At 37.3% G+C, this 18,908-nt stretch overlaps 1 protein-coding gene across 2 annotated transcripts in view; it reads left to right on the top strand.

The window, feature by feature from the left end:
- Nucleotides 1-18,908, top strand: part of pde2a (phosphodiesterase 2A) — a 165,865-nt gene that overhangs the window by 111,750 nt on the left and 35,207 nt on the right. For both annotated transcript variants that reach the window (XM_077723204.1, XM_077723205.1), the window contains exon 3: nucleotides 18,507-18,596. In XM_077723204.1, coding sequence (XP_077579330.1) covers nucleotides 18,507-18,596 — 90 coding nt within the window. The remainder of the gene's footprint in view (nucleotides 1-18,506; nucleotides 18,597-18,908) is intronic.

Genomic DNA, 18,908 nt, shown 5'->3' with positions numbered 1-18,908 from the left:
ACTTGCAAAATAATTATTAATTCTGGGGTTTCTTTTCCACATTCTGCTTCTCATGGTTGAGGTTTACCCATGTTGACAATTACATGCCTCTCTAATCCTTTCAAGTTGAATAACTTGCACAATTGGTGGTTGACTAAATACTTATTTGCCCCACTGACAAATATGGTGTGATATTATTTGCCACTATTTTGCTGTCTCTTTTGTTGCCATGTATTCAAGTGTATGTGCCACAGTGTCTACATTAATCTACCTGCTCTTTAGATAAGAAACAAAATATGAATCATAAATCATGGGATTTAAGATGGAGATGTAATTTTTTTCAGGACACAGCGCTCAACTGTAAGTACTCTCCTTCTCTATCCTCTGGAACCACTTCGCTTTCTTAATAAACGAGAAACCATCAATCACTTTACGTCCCAATCAATCACTTCTAGTCCAATCAGCGAAGTGGACTTCCCCAATGATTTACTGCATGAATATATGCTAGATGTATACAGATGTCTTCAACCAGTTTATCTTGTAACCCTCACGTAAGGGCCACTTGGTTACATCATGAGATTGAATGACCCTTGAATTTAAATCAAGTGATCCCAGTGAAAGTCTTTACAAACAGTGCGATTCAACATTTCGTGTATGCAAATTTGTGTATTAGCCAACATTTGTAAATGTGTGAGAGCCCAATATGCACGGTCCATGTCAGGAAAGACTAATGGCCTCTGGCAGCTCCTAAACACTGTCATGCTGCTTGTATTGGCGCATCTGTGTTTATGTGCACGCGTTTCTGACCACCGGGGTCAGCATTGATTGATTGCCCGGTGCCCCGTTGTCAGTGCACAGTTAGCCTTAGAAGAAATAGGTCTCGATGTCCCTTGCTCTTCCTCTTCCTTTTAGCCTTTCTTTCCGTTTCCTTCCATTTGTCCATAATGGACTTCAAATTGAGCTACCAGGAATTAAACTGGTGTTTTGCATAATTAAACAAATCATCAAAAGACTCCCATCTTTTCAATTCAAAAGTTTAATTAAAGGCTGATAGAGTATTGGGATATTTGCCTGACTTCAGTGTTGTTACCACAGGCGACCAGTTCAGGATGAAGAATATGTTTCAACCGATGTCTGCTGGAACCCAGCTACTCTGGGTGGAAAAAAAAGGAAACAAACTAAAAAATAAATGATTACATAAATAAATGTAAAGACAAATAAATTAAATGGGCTGGTGGACGAATGATTAACGTATCGGCCTCACGGTTCTGAGATCGAAGGTACGATCCTAGGTCAGGACCTTCCTGTGTGCAGAGTGCATGTTCAGCCTGGGCTTAAATGGGTTATCACCATGTACTCCAGTTTCCTCCCACATCCCAAAACATCCAGAGTAGGCTGGTTGGATGGTATAAATTGGCCTTAGGTATGAGTGTGAGCATAAATGGTTGTTTGTCTTGTGCCCTGCAATTATTGGTTGGCGATTCAGAGTACCCCCTGCCTAGTGCCCATAGTTAGTTGGGATAGACTCCAGCACCTGCTGCAACACGTGTGAGGATTAGCGGTACAGAAAATGAGCAAAGGAGAAATTAATGAATAAATACAATCACACATGAACTAAAACAATGGCTTTTTTTTCTTTGAAGTTGACGTTTTGTATTTTTTTTCTATTTTAGCCTTTTGCCTCTGCTTCAATCCAAAGAAAGGGTTTGTCAATCCATTGGTGTTGGGAGGGGCTTTCCAACCAGGAACATTAGTAGTAATATTAGTTCCCTTGGCTTACCTGAATGAAAGTGACTAGAATTAAGCAACTGGGGGGAAAAAATCAGTGTAAGGAAATTTTTGATTGAACATTTGGAACAATAAGTAAATATCCATTACACATTAGTGAGGCAGCTAAAAGGCTTGTTAGGTGGCCTCACCCAACTACCCTGTAAAGACACTTAGACAAATTACCAAATGTAATCTGGTATTGACTACTATTCAAGGTTAGAAAACCCATCTAACACTATTTGATTGCCAGACCATTTCTTTCTTTTAAAACAATCACAAAGTGCAATTGCAAAAGAGAATGGCCAAACCAATAAAAAGCTAAAGAGAAAAAGCAAAGACAAAAATGCCATTAGTTTTCCAATGACACATCAAAGACAAAATATACCTTTATATTTCACAAATGTTTATTTTCATTTTGACCAATTTCATAATGAACCGGATATACAGTTTTCAATATTATATGTGTCATGGTTTGTGTGGGTTGATACCAATCAAACCTTTAATTTGATTTTATATTACAGGTGAACAAATATGAGGTTGTAAATAAAACACTCCCTTCAAAAAACATGAAAATAAAAAGGCATATTCCTTTTTCATTGCGCGTAAAAGCTGTTTAATCGTTTCCTGTGCATGTTTGAAAGCTTGGTATACGCATGTTAAACCTGAAGTTGGTAGAAGCAGTTCAATCAAGCAGAAAATGGGCAATTATAGCAAATATTTTTTAAGGCTGTGGGATTGAGCAGGTCAACGTGATCATCAGACTTTTGACTGCACACTTGTATGTGGTCATGTGACTGTATTGTAACATCTGATTGGAAAAATACAGCCATGTGATTTTTATTAAGACCTGATTTGTGAAACTCTTGAAGCCACTGTGAGCTTCTCTGGCAACAATAAAGTAAATATACCCAAGTAAAAGTTAAATGTTTGACATGCTAAAACTACCCTTAGTAGTACATTTTTTCTCAAAACTTTACTCAAGTATCATAAAGTGTGGAAGTTTTCTCATTTAAAATTCAGTAGAGCGGTAGAGTAATGGCAATGTCCAAAGATTTCTATCCACCCAAGATGTAAATAACAGGAAATGAAATCGGGAAAAGTCCCTTTTTTTTCGCTTACTCTTTTAAAGCCAAAGCTAAAAGCTTTTCTGCCTACCTCAACAAAAATTCAATTGGCCTCACTGATGGTAGTAGTTGCGGTCAGGAGTGATTGTTGATAGTATTTGACCCAAGACAGTTTAGGAAGGAAAAATACGAGGTCATAGGAAAGGTGTGGATGGTTTTCAGGGACAGGAGATGACCCAGTGCAGGCACACACTAACTCATGGCATTGGTTAAAAGTCAAGAGGTCTCTTGGATGCCATATTGTGCTTTGTGCATGTATGTGTGCGTATTTGCATGCGTGTTCCTGAATAGAACAGATAAACACGGACGTGCTCATTGGGGAGTCTTTCCTGGAATTTTCAACAGGAAATGTTCTCCACCTCTAAACAATGGCACAGTGCAACATCAAGTACAATACATGTACAGTCAAGCATGTGCACACGTGTACATAGCCTCTAACCCTCAGTTTGAACTGCCTATCTTCCTGAACAATGTCATCTTAGACATAAGTTTTCTCAGTTCTGTTTATGGGGATGGGAAAAATATTCAAACACCTTTCCACCAATAAGAGTATTGTATAAATTGATATACAGTCATATAGTCATACAGTCTAAGTAAACCCTTCTATCACCTTTCTCCCCCCAATCTTTGATAGTAACACAATGTTGCTATTATAGCCGTTATCAGATGCCAAAAAGAACCAATTGAGATAAAGGGCCAAATCCTTTAACATGGTATGTGTCGAGGTACACAGAAAATAGTGTTAAAAAATAGTCACCCACTGCATAAATGCAACTCAATTCTTTACAATATAAAAGGTCTTAAGCAAGAATTCAAACATCACCATTTAGACTTGTATCATGGCTGTTATGGTGCTGAAGGTTGAATAGGGCTGGCCCCTAAGGGAAGACAGCTCAAACGAACAAAGTACCTTGCAATATTGAAACCAAAACAAAAAACACAAGTAAACAAGGTGGGGATCTAAAGAAACCTACACGTATTTGAGGCTATGGTTGACTGCCTCAGGAGAAGGATAAAGGTAAAATTACTAAAGTAAGGCAGAGGCATCAAGAACAAGAAAAGCAAAAGAAACAGATCAAAATAGGACAACGCCCATTAAAAGGAGACGTGCACGAGATTACAAATTGGCAATGGCATCTAGCAAGGAAAAATCTCGGCATCTACCACTTGTCTCGCCTGCCTTTAAATACCCTGGATTGGACAGAGGCAATTCCACTCACTGTCACACAAACCTGGGTTCTGCAACACGGAAATAATCCAGCGGCAGAACATGACAGTCAAGCTAACATAGCAAAGCCTTGCAGGCAGGGGAAAGGGCCACATAGGGCACCTTGGTAAGAGAATGGTTGCCATTTTTTCACGCAGTGTGGCGAGCAGGTGTGTAGATGTGGAAGAACCTATTTGCAGAGAAAGAGGGAGGCCAGCCATGATCATAGTAAATCAAAAAGTTTAAAGAGACCAAACAACAAAGTGCTAACAAAGGCAGGTCATAAAAAAATTAGAGAACCAAATTTACCACTGCAGGGCTTGAGAGCCACCGAACAGTGATTTGACATTGAAGAGAGGACGACAAGAAATAAAGAAACAAAGGGGATTTAAATACACAGATACGGGTTAACGAGATAGAGAAAACATGTGGGTGTCTCATTAGGGAGCAAATAGTCCGAAAAAAACTAACTTCACACTTTTATATGCTAGGCCTGCTGAATGTAACTTAAAAAGTAACTTGTAAACGAATCTAGTCCAGTCATTTTTGACAACAAATCTTAAGCAATTACACTTAATTAATAATGCATAATCTACTATTATAGTTTTAATGGCAGCCGCCTCATGGTGTAATAGGGTTTCACTCACCTGGGTTTCGGTGCAGACAGGCGTGGTGGGCTTGATTCCCTCTGGTGGCAGTACGATTGTGAGTGTGAATGGTCATCTGTCTTTCTATATGCCTTATGGCTGACTAATGACCAGTCTTGGACGTAGCCTGCCTTTGGCCTGAAGTCAGATGCGATAGGCTACAGCAGCCCCCAAAACCCCTAAGAGGATGCGTGGTATGAAAGATGAATGTTTTAATGGCACTTGTGGCAACACTGGTTAAAAATTGCCACTTTTCTGTAAAGGTGAATTCTTTCTTGAATAATAATCACTATAATACCACCCGTAGGTATAAATGTGCATCTATGTGTGTATATATATCAAAAATGTTTTCCTGTGTCTGTATTCTCACTCTCTTGCGAAATTTCCCGAATATGGGATGAATATAGTTATCTAATCGAAAAGAATCTATATATCATTCTGTCAGAATTATGTGTGAAATGAAGTGAGTAACAAGAAATAAATGTTTTTCACGCTTTCAGTTTGTCACAAATGCACCCTTCTGTCTCTCTGACATGTTATGACTATTTTAGACCTTAGCCAGTCGTAAAATATTTAAGACAAAAGCTTTGTATTTTTACATTTCTGGTTGCTTGTGTTTTTGTAGTTAAAGTAGACTTGATGGTGCATATTTTGTACTTTTTGCCAACTACTCCAAGATTTTTGGTTGCAGTGCAGGATGTTTCATTTAACAAAGGATAGAAATTTTTGGATTTTCCCCTTGGAGATAAGTATGAAGTCAATAATTATCTTATTTTTTTGATATTTTGTCAAAAAACTTCGTATCAGGACACCATTGGCATTTCCTGATACCAGACAGTCAGTTATCAGAATTGGTACCCGTAGAATACCCGTAGTATTTTCCACTATGACTCCTCCAACAAACTATACATAATAATTATTGCTTGTAATTTCAATAATTGCTTAACTGCAATTAATGGGGAGACAAACAGACTTGCGTCTATTCTACTGTAATTCTACTGCCAGCCAGACCTCCAGCGATTGGCACTGAAACACGATAATTTAATGCCAATAACTAATATTGTCAATGGCAGTGAATATGTGAAACATTGTCTACATCAATAGTAAAACCTACACGATTTAATTCACATTGGAAATTACAGCTTATAATGCAGTGCAATATGCACTGTTTTAAACATCTTTGTTCTAATATGAGAGAGTAATGCAGGTCAAAACTGAGACCCTGAGAGCTGACAGAATCACACTTTATATCAACAAGCCCAGCATCCGGTCCTAACTCTGATATCTGTAACCATGGAGATTGATTTGCCTGCCTTTGACATCGGTTTCCAAGGTAGCAGGTTTGCACTTGGAGCCTCGAAAAATCCTGGACATTTTTTGATCATTAAAAAAGACTTGCTCATAAATGGATACTTTTTCCTTTATGCTGTACTCTAAAGACCGTATAGAAATATTTCTGTGCACAGAGTTTAAAGAAATGATGCCCAGCGTGAGCTAGAACCAGAGAATGTAGAGCGTAGGTGTCTGGTCCTGAATGGAAGAGTGTGGTTAAAATAGAACAATAGTTATTTGAAAGGAATGCAGTAAAAGGGGAAAGAAAGCCAATGAAATGTAAAGACAAGTGACATTGAGACAGACCGGTGGTTTAATGTGAATTTCAAGATTTTTGGAGAAGGAATATGGATACAGATTAAGAAAAGGTTGGGAAAGAATTAGTGTTGAGGTGAATAGTTGTGACTATTATTGTGCCTCCCCTGTCCAATTTGGTACCCGGACATTTAGTCGACGGACTGTCCGTCGCCGGACAGTTCGTCCCCGGACGGTTCATCGAATGGACGCTTAGTGGCCGGACATTTCGTCGACGGACCTAACCCTAACCTTAACCACAATCCCATACAATGTTCCCTCTAAACTGCGTGCATGCACAATTGCGCACTTCTCTCGTCTTCTCTGCGCCGCAGCAATCTAATGGCACGCAGTAAATATAATCCAAACTTCTTTTTTTTCCCCTTTCCCCTTGATGGCACTGTTTACGCAGTAGCCAGTGGCAGTAGCTCTGTCCTCTCTTGTTTTTCGTCTTTTACAGCATGTTTTACATTAAAAATTAGAGGGAACATTGACATACACCTGCTTATGGCAGGTGTGATACTGGTGTGCCCATAGCGAGCAATGATGATGTCACTCACACTGGTACTCAGTGCGCTCAGGGAGGTTGTCTTTCTGCCCAGACCAACGAAAAATTAGAGGGAACATTGATTCCCTAACCCTAATTCTAACCACTAACCCGACAAATTGTCCGTTGGCAAAATGTCCCGCGAAGAAACGCCGGTGATGAAATGTCCGGTCGACGAACTGTCTGGCGATGAAGTGTCCGTCGACAAAACGTCCGGTCACGGTCCAAGTTTGTACCAATATTTTTTTTGCCTCTTCTGTCTGTCAGCCTCTTGTTTAGCTGGGCTTTTTAAAAATAATTCTCACTGCAGTGCTTTCTGAGCATTGTCACTAACAAAGGTTCCAATCACATACGTTCCACAAGGTCATTTGCGCGCGGCCATGACATTTCAATCGCTCCATCTGTCGACATTTCAGATGACGCTAGTCTCTAGCTCCATGTCAAAAACAGATTCACTAGTGATTCTGTGACAAATGATGCTAATCAGGCACATTAGAATAGAACATGGGGCTTTGTTTTTTTTATGCTATCCTTGCAGTAAGTCATGAACAAAAACAAAAATAGATTTTTCAAATATAGCTTGTTAATGCTGCATTTCCAGGTCTTGATCATTCCTATGTCAACTAATTAAAGTTGTAGTCTGCCTTTGGCCTGAAGTCTGTGTTAGGCTCCAGCCCCCTGTGACCCTGACCAGGATGAATGCATGAAGCCCTTCATTCATTCATTTTCTGAACCGCTTAATGTTACAAAGGTTGCAGGGGGTTCTGGAGCCTATCCCAGCTAACTTTAGACACCCTGAATCAGTGGTTCGCCAATTGTAGGGCACACAGAGACGGACAAACATTCACGCTCACACTCATACCGAAGGGCAATTTAGAGTGTACAACCAGTTTTAATAAATTTGTTTTGCCCCCATTGACCCATCTTCAAATTGTTTTATGCCGATCAATACTGTACTCCAACTGTTAAATTGAGAATGGATGAGATTAATACTTCACAGCTTGCTTTATTTTAGTATTCCGAAACAATCACTCCCTATAGCACAGACCGCTGTTTTTAAGGATTCCCCAAGAAGAAATTATGATTATAATCCTGCACAATTGAAGATTACTATGGTCATATTGGGTCAGAGAGGCAGTGCAGGTATTTGACTGATAAAAGTAAGATAAAAAAATGGAGTGTCTGCATCCATTGAGTAAAGGCCAGTTGACACGATGACGCTCCAACAGAATCAACAGAAAACTGCTCATTTCAGGTTTGTTCGATCAGCGGCGCAACTCTGAATGAAAACAGAAGGGGCGCTGGAGTTTTTAAAGCGCCACAGCCGATACACCCAATTAGCAAAGTTTTAGTAATCTTGAAGAAAGAGAGTGGTTATAACAAAATGAACGTGCAGCGTTTGGTGGTCAACCGCCAACAAAATAAAATACAAAACATTGGGATCAAATATTGAAGTATGAAGGGAGGAATAGATGGAGCCACCATTAGCGGCGTAATTATGGATACGTACGCTCGCTAATAATGACATTTAACATGTGGTGATATCATCGGAAAAAGAGAATCCCCTATCTAGCAACCCCCTCAACCGAATCAATCCAGTTTGGAGACAAGTATCAAAAGCTCATATTTTTTCTCTCCGTGTTCACTGTCGCCATGAGAACGTGAGGCCAATCCACACAAAATCGTTGCTGATTGGTGTCGCAATGTTTCCCTGTAAACGGCTCCATAGTCCTTACAACTATGGGAATTGAAGAGAAGGAATGCTCAACACTGTTAATGGTTAACCATTTTAAACTGTACAGGAGAAAAACAGGATGTACTCTTAGCTAAAAACTTATATTTCAGTGAAAAAAATGTTTACCAATAGCACGGTATTCTTGCTCGTTTCGGATTTTAAGGTCCCTTAGCCTTACCAATGCATCTTTTTAACTTTGGTCTAAAAACATTTTTAAAAAAGGATTCTTTTGGGAGTCTGGTGAGGACTGTCTTCATGGCTTGGTTGTATTCTACAGTGCATGTGTCTCCAGTATGGTAATGATGTTACTGGAGACCCAGCTCTGTTGGAATAACAACCAGGACCCAGTACATCACGTCCAGGTCCCTCCAGCCAGTCACCCTTCTCTTGTGTTCATACATGACCTTTGCGCTGTCTGTATGAGTCTTAAGATGTGTGTCCATTGCTTTGTTATTAATTACCAATGTACAGAGTTCAACTCTCCATTTTTACCCGATACTGCTTAGTTAAGCTTCGTATTTGGAGACGCGAACAAGAACAGAAGTAACAAACGGAAGGAAACTGAGGCGATGGGCAAAGCCCCGCAGCAGAAGGGTTCCAGTCAAAAACAAAGGAAACAACCAAAGTGGATAAGAACATACTGCAGTATTAACAATTGTTTTGATACCATAATAAAATTTGATATTCGAGTCTGACTGCCTATGGTCAGTAGCTCCGGGACCTCATCACATTCATTTTTTGCCCTGAAGGCTTTACCTTCAACCACTTATAGACTGTCTGTTTTGAGGCAACACACCCTCACTTTTCTTTCAAGGTTCCCGGTGATCTATCTGAAAAATTTAAGTTGGATCACGTGGAAGTCAAGGTGCAACTGCAGTATATATCAATCAATAATTCTATTACATTTTGTTTGTATTTGTGTTGTATGGGGCGGTCAATCTTTCTTTATCTAAGTACTTTTTAACATACCAAATGTCATTGAGCTTGTTGGCTAATATACATAAATATTCAGAAGAGGTGAAGAGTAAATATGTCCTTGAAGGCAACTTGGGGCTAATCTGATCGTGCAAACACAATTTCCATATACTTTTTTTATCGTAAAAGAGAGTGATTTTGAATGCATATGCAGGTTGGGATGCCCTTGTTACTCAAGATATTTATTTGATTGAGGTCAAAAATCCAAGCTCGGGGAATGCAGATTTGAAAAAAGTCAAATGATTTACTCAACAGTGCATTAGATAAGAAATGTGTTTGTTCCTCCACAAATGTAGCCATATTAGGATATTAATCAGGATGTTATAGACAATAATAGCTCACATGGTAATGGTCCTTCAAAATAAATACTAGATCACACCTACTTTGTCACTTTATACAGTTGTGAAAACATATTTTCATAAGTAATGAAATACATTCACAGCAAGATGTGTTTTATTGGGGACAAAAATTACATCTGATATTCAAATTTTCTGTCACAAGCCACAATCTTAATCTTAATGAAATTCTTTGTAGAAAATGGATTAGGACTTCTTGAATTATAAGACTCCACATGGGTGAGAAAAAAAATTGAAAGTACAGACACTGATGCTTCACCCACTTTGCATTCATAAATGAAAATAGTCTGTGCGTGGGCGTACCCAAGAAGAATGTCAGTTTTTATGCAAATTAATCTTGTTAAATGTTGAACACATCATTACATTTGTGCTTTGATCTCAAATTCAAACATATTTTCATGCAACAATTATATTCGTTTAAATTACAAAGGACGCTAAAGTGAGTGAAGGTACGGTTAGCGGCAAAAGACTGAGCAGAATGCCAATGTAGTATATTCTTTGGGTGTATTGCGAGGCTTCTTTTTTTTCCCCTGCCATTTTTCCACTACATGCCCAGTAGTCTTTGGACAATATAGATAAGAGCATTGGTGTCAATTTCAAGGCCTGGGGCCTATTCTTGCCCACCATGTCATTTTTTGAGGCCCATACAAGGAAATCATGTGCTTCAATTTCATTCTTTTCACTAAAGAAAACTATATATACTATATACATATATATATATAATATATACTATATATATATATATATATATATATATATATATATATATATATATATATATATATATATATATATATATATATATATATATATATATATATATATATATATATATATATATATATATATATATATATATATATATATATATATATATATATATATATATATATATATATATATATATATATATATATATATATATATATATATATATATTGACTATAATTTTCTTTTTTAATTAGAAAAATTAATGAATGAACTTTTTATATGTAAATAAAAAGAAAATTTAAATGTTTACTCTTTATTAGTTAGTCAGTTTGCTGTTATTAATTGATTTAAAATCAATAATATTATACAGTAAAATCTCGTTACTATGCCACTTTCGCTATTATGCCACTTTATCATGGTCCCGACAAAATTTAATACAAAATAAATTTACTATGCCACCCCCTAATCTTGCCACAACATCACGATTTTGTGTTTGTTGTACTTTTGAATTCATTTATTTTTTTCAAATTTAGCCCGCAATGTCAGCTCAGAAACTCAAGAGAACCGACACATTGCAGGAGAAGAAGGAGACAATCGATGTTTTGAAGAAGGAGTCGAATTAGTCCAAGCTAGCCAGGGAGATAAGCAACAAATGGGGTGTCCAAGTTAAGAGAACCAATCAAATCAATCAAAGCTGGAGTTCCATCAAAGCGCATGAAGCTGACGCAGGCTCCAAGACCCAAAGCTCGATGGGGGGGGGGCTTTGCTCATGTGGCTGAAGTAAGCAAGTGGACAGAGTCTGCCTGTCAGCAGCAATCTCATCAAGGTGTAGGTGATGAAACTGGCCGAACTGATGCACATCAGTTAGACAATGAGATGCTCAAGATCCACCGAAAGAGGATGCGCCAGCGACAATTTTTGAGAGCTTTGAACTGACCTGATGGATAATATGAGAAAATAAAGCCCCCTTTTTTTTACTATAGAACCGTTACTATGACACTCTCGCTATTATGCCACTTTTGCTTGGTCCCCATGGGTGGTATAGTAATGACATTTGACTGTATCCAGTTTTGTCCATTTTTTCCAAAAACATAAAAAATAAACAAATATAGTTTTAATTTTAAAAATATAATTTTAAAACATTAAACTAGATAGTTTTTAATGAAGATATAAACCAATGGAAAAAGACTGTTTAATAAAGATGTACTGGAATAAAAAAATAAGGTTCACCATGATGCTCTGCTAAAACGCATGTTTTTCTGTTTATGAAGCTTCGAAATTTTCCTCATTCGTCACTTGCTTTCATAGTCCTTCATTTATCTTGAGCATACCTGTAATTAGTGTTGGGATTGTAATGTTACTTGGTGGAGTTGTTTAGTCCGCCAACACTGCATTTTCCCTGACAGAGAGAACATAGTCATTTACCATGTCTGGTCTTTCTATTTTTGTTTTAAACTTCTGCTTGCTCTTCGTCTGACTAAACAATATAACTTCACACGAATGAACGATCATGATTAATAAAATCTCATCTGATTTTCTGAACCGCTTTATCCTCACTAGAGGTGCTGGAGCCTATTCCAGTTGACTTTGGGCCTGAGGTGGGGGACACCCTGAGTTGGTGGCCAGCCAATTGCAGGGCACAAGGAGACAAACAGCCATTCACACTCACACTCATACCCAGGGGCAATTTAGAGTGTCCATCAGCCTACCATGCATGTCTTTGGAATGTGGGAGGAAACCGGAGTACCCGGAGAAAACCCACACAGGCCCGGGGAGAGCATGCATTACTCCACAAAGGTGGACCAACCTGGATTTGAACCTAAAACTCTCACTGTGAGGCCGACGTGCTAACGACTCATCCGCCGGGCCGCCCGAGTTATAAACATTTTTTAATAAAAACAAAAACCAAAAACTGCAGGATTCTTTCTTTGCTTGTCACTGGTGGATGTTGTCGTAAATCACTAAATTGTTGAAATATCACAGATTGTTTAAACATAAAGACTGACAAAACATCTGAACACACATGGCAGACTATATTGATATTTTCATTGTATCTGACTTCGTGCAGTATAATCTGTATAGTAGTTCAAAATAATGTTACGAGCCCTGCCTTTGAGTGAAAGAGCGAAGGATAGTTTCCAGTACACGGTAGACTGCACATGCACAGGAGAACTGAACCGTAGCATTCACACTGTTCAGTTATAGAGTGAATGTCATGGCAGTTGGTCATTCTGTTCTGTTCAATTGAAGTGATGTTTGTGCAAAAACTGAACCAGTGAGCAAGAAACTATGAGGCAGTTAAATCAATGTTTAAGAATGTTAGTTATGTTTATGCCCTGAGCATTTTTCTAAACTTCAATAAGTCATTTCTACCAAAGGTTTTAAATAAATAGAACATTTTTTATCAATCTATTTCCATGTCACATTAAAAGAAATGTAAGTTTTAAAAAAGTGCTGATGCAAGCCACACCCATTTCTGGTTTAGAAACCGCCCCTACAGATACAGGTAATTCAAAAGTAAGGACGGATAGGCAGATTTGAGAAAGGGAGAGAGAGCGAAAGATTTTGGATGACAAGGCGCTGGTAACATAGCCCGAACTAAGATTCAAATACAGAAACACTTAAAATACATTTTAATCTTACCTCACATTAAAAATGTAATTCTAATCTTGTTTTAATTCTTTTTTACTATTCTTCTTCCGGTTTGGCTCATTTTGCCTCACTTCCACCTTCACTTTTAGGGTTGTTTGCTTTTATCTCCCCTTCGAAATATTACGAAAATGACCCACACAAATGTCCTCACAATAGGATAACGCACGACCACTTGCCAACATGCCCGGGTGCTCCTCTCGTATTGGCGTGCCGTGACGCAAACACCACTCTCATGTTTTTCGATTTTCCTACTACACTACCCTTCATTGCACCTGGTTGCTTTGGACCTATTGTTTTTCCCTTAATTCTACACTGACTAACGGAATAAACACGAAAAAAATTCAACGCACTCCCCAGTGCTCGTAGATATGTTTACACGAGGGAGATGCGGCGAGAAAGACTGTGGACTGTTATCATACGCAGCCGCTGGCGTCTCGGCCACCTGGCTGTCTCATCTGCTTGTATCTCAAAATGTCTCTCGTATTTCAAGGCAAATATTGGCTCGGAACTTTACTCGTATCTCAAATTTCTCGTATGTTGAGGACTCGTATGTCAAAATGTTAGTGTATTAGGCAGATTAACCAATTATGGTAACACTTGCTAAAGTTAAGTTTTCAGGCATTCATAGGCGTGTGAAAAATGTCAAATATCTATGCAAATATCCTCCTACTAGTTGTACTCAGTGGGATATTACATTGACAGAATTTACTTGGCTTTAAGGCACCACTAGTGTGCTCCCCATGTAGACTTGATTAAACTTTTCAGAGTTGCTGTCCCCACAGAAATGCTCCAGATGTCTACATCATTTTTCATTAACTTTAAAATGACTTGATAGTAGTTCAGGGAAAAGAGCGAATGCAACATTTTTCTTTACCTTTACATTTTATTATCCCGCAAGTCATACAACATCATCATTTCCTTTCTACACTATTAGTCTCCAGGGCTGACTGTTATGTTGTCAAATTTTAACACCTGCTGTACAGCGGCTCCACTTGAATACGTATTTTAGGCTCAGTTGCCCTCCAGGTGGGCCCAGAGTGTGCCTCTTCAAGGACGGAAGTACATACTTCAAAAAATGTGTAGCTTTTTCAACTCTAGGTGGAACACGCATAGTGTTGCGGTATTGAAAACAGTTTGTAAAAGTTCACAAACGTAAATTTATGATAATTATTTCCAACCTTTTTCCATATGTTATCTCTCTGCAGTGTTATTATGCACATATTTTGTCAGCTCTGGAAAACATTCAACCATGAGTGAAGCAGAAGAGGATTTCAGGTCGGAAAAAAACAGCTAAATCTGTAGAGCGTGAATGAAACAATCATGTTGAATTTTTATTTGCAGGCAGTAGGTGGGAGCTATAAAACCCTAATGAGAAAGATCTGTTTAGGTGTACTCGGTGGTGCAACTGCCATCCAAAATGTCAGAGCTCTCTATGAAAACAAAAAATGCTGGGGTTAGAAGATTTTTTTTTAAACTATAGGGAGATGAGAGGACAGCTATGGGATGGGGCGACCTTAATCGAGGGGAAAAAGCAACAAATAACACCATGTATTTGTTTAGTCATGATTCAGTTTAACATTTCCATTTTGATGCAAAATGTGTCAAACAAATGTTTGTTTTGAACAATAAGATGATAAATAACTATGATAATGGCAATACCATATTAATATAATCATGTTAGCAGTGGATGATAATATTTTCATCGCATTTTCAATTCAGATAAAACCCTTCCTCAAATTTACTCAAAATAAAATGGCATGGGGTGAACAAATATAATCTGGTTTGTTTTATAAAATGATGTCTCTTATCCCATTCACATTATGAATGCTGTCATATCAGTATGTACTAATAAGTACGTGACCGTGTCTTTCATAAAAAAGATAAAGTCACAGGTTAAAATAAGGTGCTCTTGTCCATTAATGCGACAAAATAAAATAAGTGTATGTGACGAGGAGTCAGAAGCAGATGCATTGATATAATAAATGCATTACGGTTTATTATGGGAAACGATTATTAAAGGTCAAAAGACGAGTTTGACATTTCCTTCGGAATATCTTCACGACCATGATGCGCGTACATTGAATGATAGATAATTGTGGCCGGCAGCTGAAATTTCACCACATTTCCAATCAAAAATTACTTAGGCGAATTTACACCAGCATTTCAAGCTCTCTGGCTGATGATGCAACCCACACTGATTCTCCCTGGCTCCCGCAGGTCTAACCTCATTACGACAGCACCCTGGCCGATTGATTGAGTGATCAAAGCTAATCACGTTTAATCGTATGTAAAAAGCACCACTGAGTGCTCTGGCATGAGTGCAACACACTCACACAACCTTCCCTCAATGTATTTGCCCTACTCGCATCCTTCACTGTTTGACCCATACCAATGCACAGACATCCCCCCTCCACACCCAAATGACCTTGTCCTTCCTGTTTTTTTTAGTAGTTCGAGTGTGACTGAGTGGTGGATAAGAAGTTCAGATAACTTCAACCGAAAAATGTTTTAAAGGACATTATTGGTGGAATGGTTAAGACAGTGTATATCCTTATAGTGCGGAAGATACACACACACACGCACATATATATATATATATATATATATATATATATATATATATATATATATATATATATATATATATATATATATATATATATATATATATATATATATATATATATATATATATATATATATATATATATATATATATATATATATATATATATATATATATATATATATATATATATATATATATATATATATATATATATATATATATATATACATATACATATACATATATACATATACATATACATATACATATACATATACATATACATATACATATACATATATATATATATATATATATATATATATATATATATATATATATATATATATATATATATACACATATATATATATATATATATATATATATATATATATATATATATATATATATATATATATATATATATATATATATATATATATATATATATATATATATATATATATATATATATATATATATATATATATGTGTGTGTGTGTGTGTGTATATATAATTGACACGAGTGGTTAGCGCATCGGCCTCTGGAGTCCTGGGTTCAAATCCAGTTTGCATGTTCTCCCCGGGCCTGCGTGGGTTTCCTCCGGGTACTCCGGTTTCCTCCCTGATTCCAAAGACATGCATGGTAGGCTGATTGGATACTCTAAATTGCCCCTAGGTACGGGTGTGTTTGTGCATGGTTGTCCGTCTCCTTGTGCCCTGTGATCGGCTGGATCAGCTGGATTGGCTCCAGCACCCCCCGTGACCTCAGGTTTTTTTCTCCTTTTAAATGGCCAAGTATTTTCAAAAATTAAAAAGTAAAATGTCTTCGAATGATTCAACTCTCGATTCATCTGTCTGAAAACGAGGGAGGTGAACAACTATTAGCTCTCGATTCACTGTTGGGGTCCTATTTGACAAAATAATGGCCAACATAGATGTATTTGACACCGCTGCTTTAAAGCGATACAGGATGAATACAAGAAGCTCAGTGTGACTAACGCAGCTTTGAAAAGCAAAATTAGATCTGGCAGTCAAAGGCAATATTTTTAACAGGAGGCTCATCTTTCCCGTTTATATTCACCAGATCACATTGGAAGCAGCTGTGTCTAAAGTTTTTTTGATTTATTTCACCATTTCCCAGTGCTTTGATCGGATTTTGGTACCCAGCTGAGATGCCCGCACACTAAAATGTCGTAATAATGCAGTTTGAAAACTGTGTGGAATAAGTGGAATGGCATTAAATGTGGACTTTTTCTGTGGTGGTGATGTGCAATATGAATTGCTGTTGTGGCCCACCCATTTAATAGAAGACTAATAAAGATTGCAATATTCGTATGTATACATGTGCATCTATGTGTATGTATGTATATGTATATTTATATATATGTATGTATATTTATATATTCATGTATGTATATTTATATATTTATGTATGTATATTTATATCTATGTATGTATATTTATATATATGTACTATGAAGACCCCAATAATAGTAGGCACTGGAATAATAGTAGGGAGTGTTAAAATTCCAAATGAATTAATAATAGTAGGCACCGTAATAATAGTACTACTACTACTACTCCTAATATTCATTATTTTTGGAATTTTCCACTGCCTACTGTTATTCCAGTGCCTACTATTATTAATTCATTTGGAATTTTCCACTCCCTACTATTATTCCAGTGCCTACTATTATTCGGGTCTTCATAGTATATATATTTATATATATATATGTATGTATATTTATGTGTATGTATATATATTTTACCAACACGCTTATTTCTTTATTTATTTATTTATGTTTTTATTTATTTATCTACTGATTTATTGCCGATTTATTCTATAGTCTAAAAAGTCTGTGTCTGTATTCTCACCCTCTTGCTACTTTAATAGTGAAATTTCCCAAATACGGGATGAATAAGGTTATCTAATCTAATCTAATAATGCAAAAATTCTAAAACTGAAACTGATATTTTAAAAAAGAAACATCAGTTCCGATACTGGCATATTTTTCCCCCTTTTGTTGTGCATTTTTTGGATAGTGCGACTTATACTCAGGTGAGACTTAATATCCAAAAAATGGTGAATATCAAGTTTTGGTTTTGGTCTTTTGAGACCCTGTTTGCACCACAATCCTCATTCAAATGTAAGTCTTATTGTTGGAGATGCATTTGGAATGAATAAGTTAAAAAGAAACTTGTTTGTTTATGCATTGATTCCATCTCAGTTGTTTTAATTAACACATTACAAAAAAATATGTGAAGGCAGACCAACATATTTGTTATTTAAGTGATTTTATATATGTGTTGGGCATTTCCTTCCCTAAAAAAGGCTGCAGGTGAATCGCCACACATTAGATTTTTGCAGTGCAATGTCCACAAGAGCAAACCTAATCCTCTTTAGCATTTTTGTTTGGGTGCCTCAAGCATGCCACTGTTTGAATGTTGCTCTGAGTTTTTTTGCAGCTCGTTAGCTAGCTTGCCACATAAACATGGCAAAGCCAGAGAACTTCAGCTCAGGGCACTAACATGTAGGCTCCAATGTTTACTTGAAATGAGCAGCCAGTCAGAAATAAAGGCATATGTTTTTCTCCTTCCACAGGATGCTCTGCTACAGCTGGCAGCCGTTGTCGATGTGCGCTCGCTGCGAGTGGCCCTTCGAGATGGCGTACAGACTCTTTTGCCTCATGCGGTATGAACACACACACATATACACTCTTTTACAGTGATTTTTAAATGCTCAAATTAATGTCCATGCCTTTATAGGAAAATACATTCAGTATCCCATTGCAATGAGCCACCACAGGTGGATTGACAAAAGAACTATATACCCCAGCATCCACCGCACATTACTTCTTTTATGGGGGAAATGGAGTCGGGGTCTGCTTACCGTAGTTGCGGCTCAATATTGATCCATATATAAGGCGCACAGGAATATGAGGCACAAGGTCATCTTTTGAAAAAATTGAAGGCTTTTAGGTGCTCCTTATAGTGCGGAAGATAC

The sequence above is a fragment of the Stigmatopora nigra genome, chromosome 8, assembly GCF_051989575.1.
Source record: "Stigmatopora nigra isolate UIUO_SnigA chromosome 8, RoL_Snig_1.1, whole genome shotgun sequence".
Lineage (NCBI taxonomy): Eukaryota > Metazoa > Chordata > Actinopteri > Syngnathiformes > Syngnathidae > Stigmatopora > Stigmatopora nigra.
The sequence above is the reverse complement of the archived record's forward strand: the minus strand, read 5'-3'. Positions and strand labels throughout refer to the sequence as shown.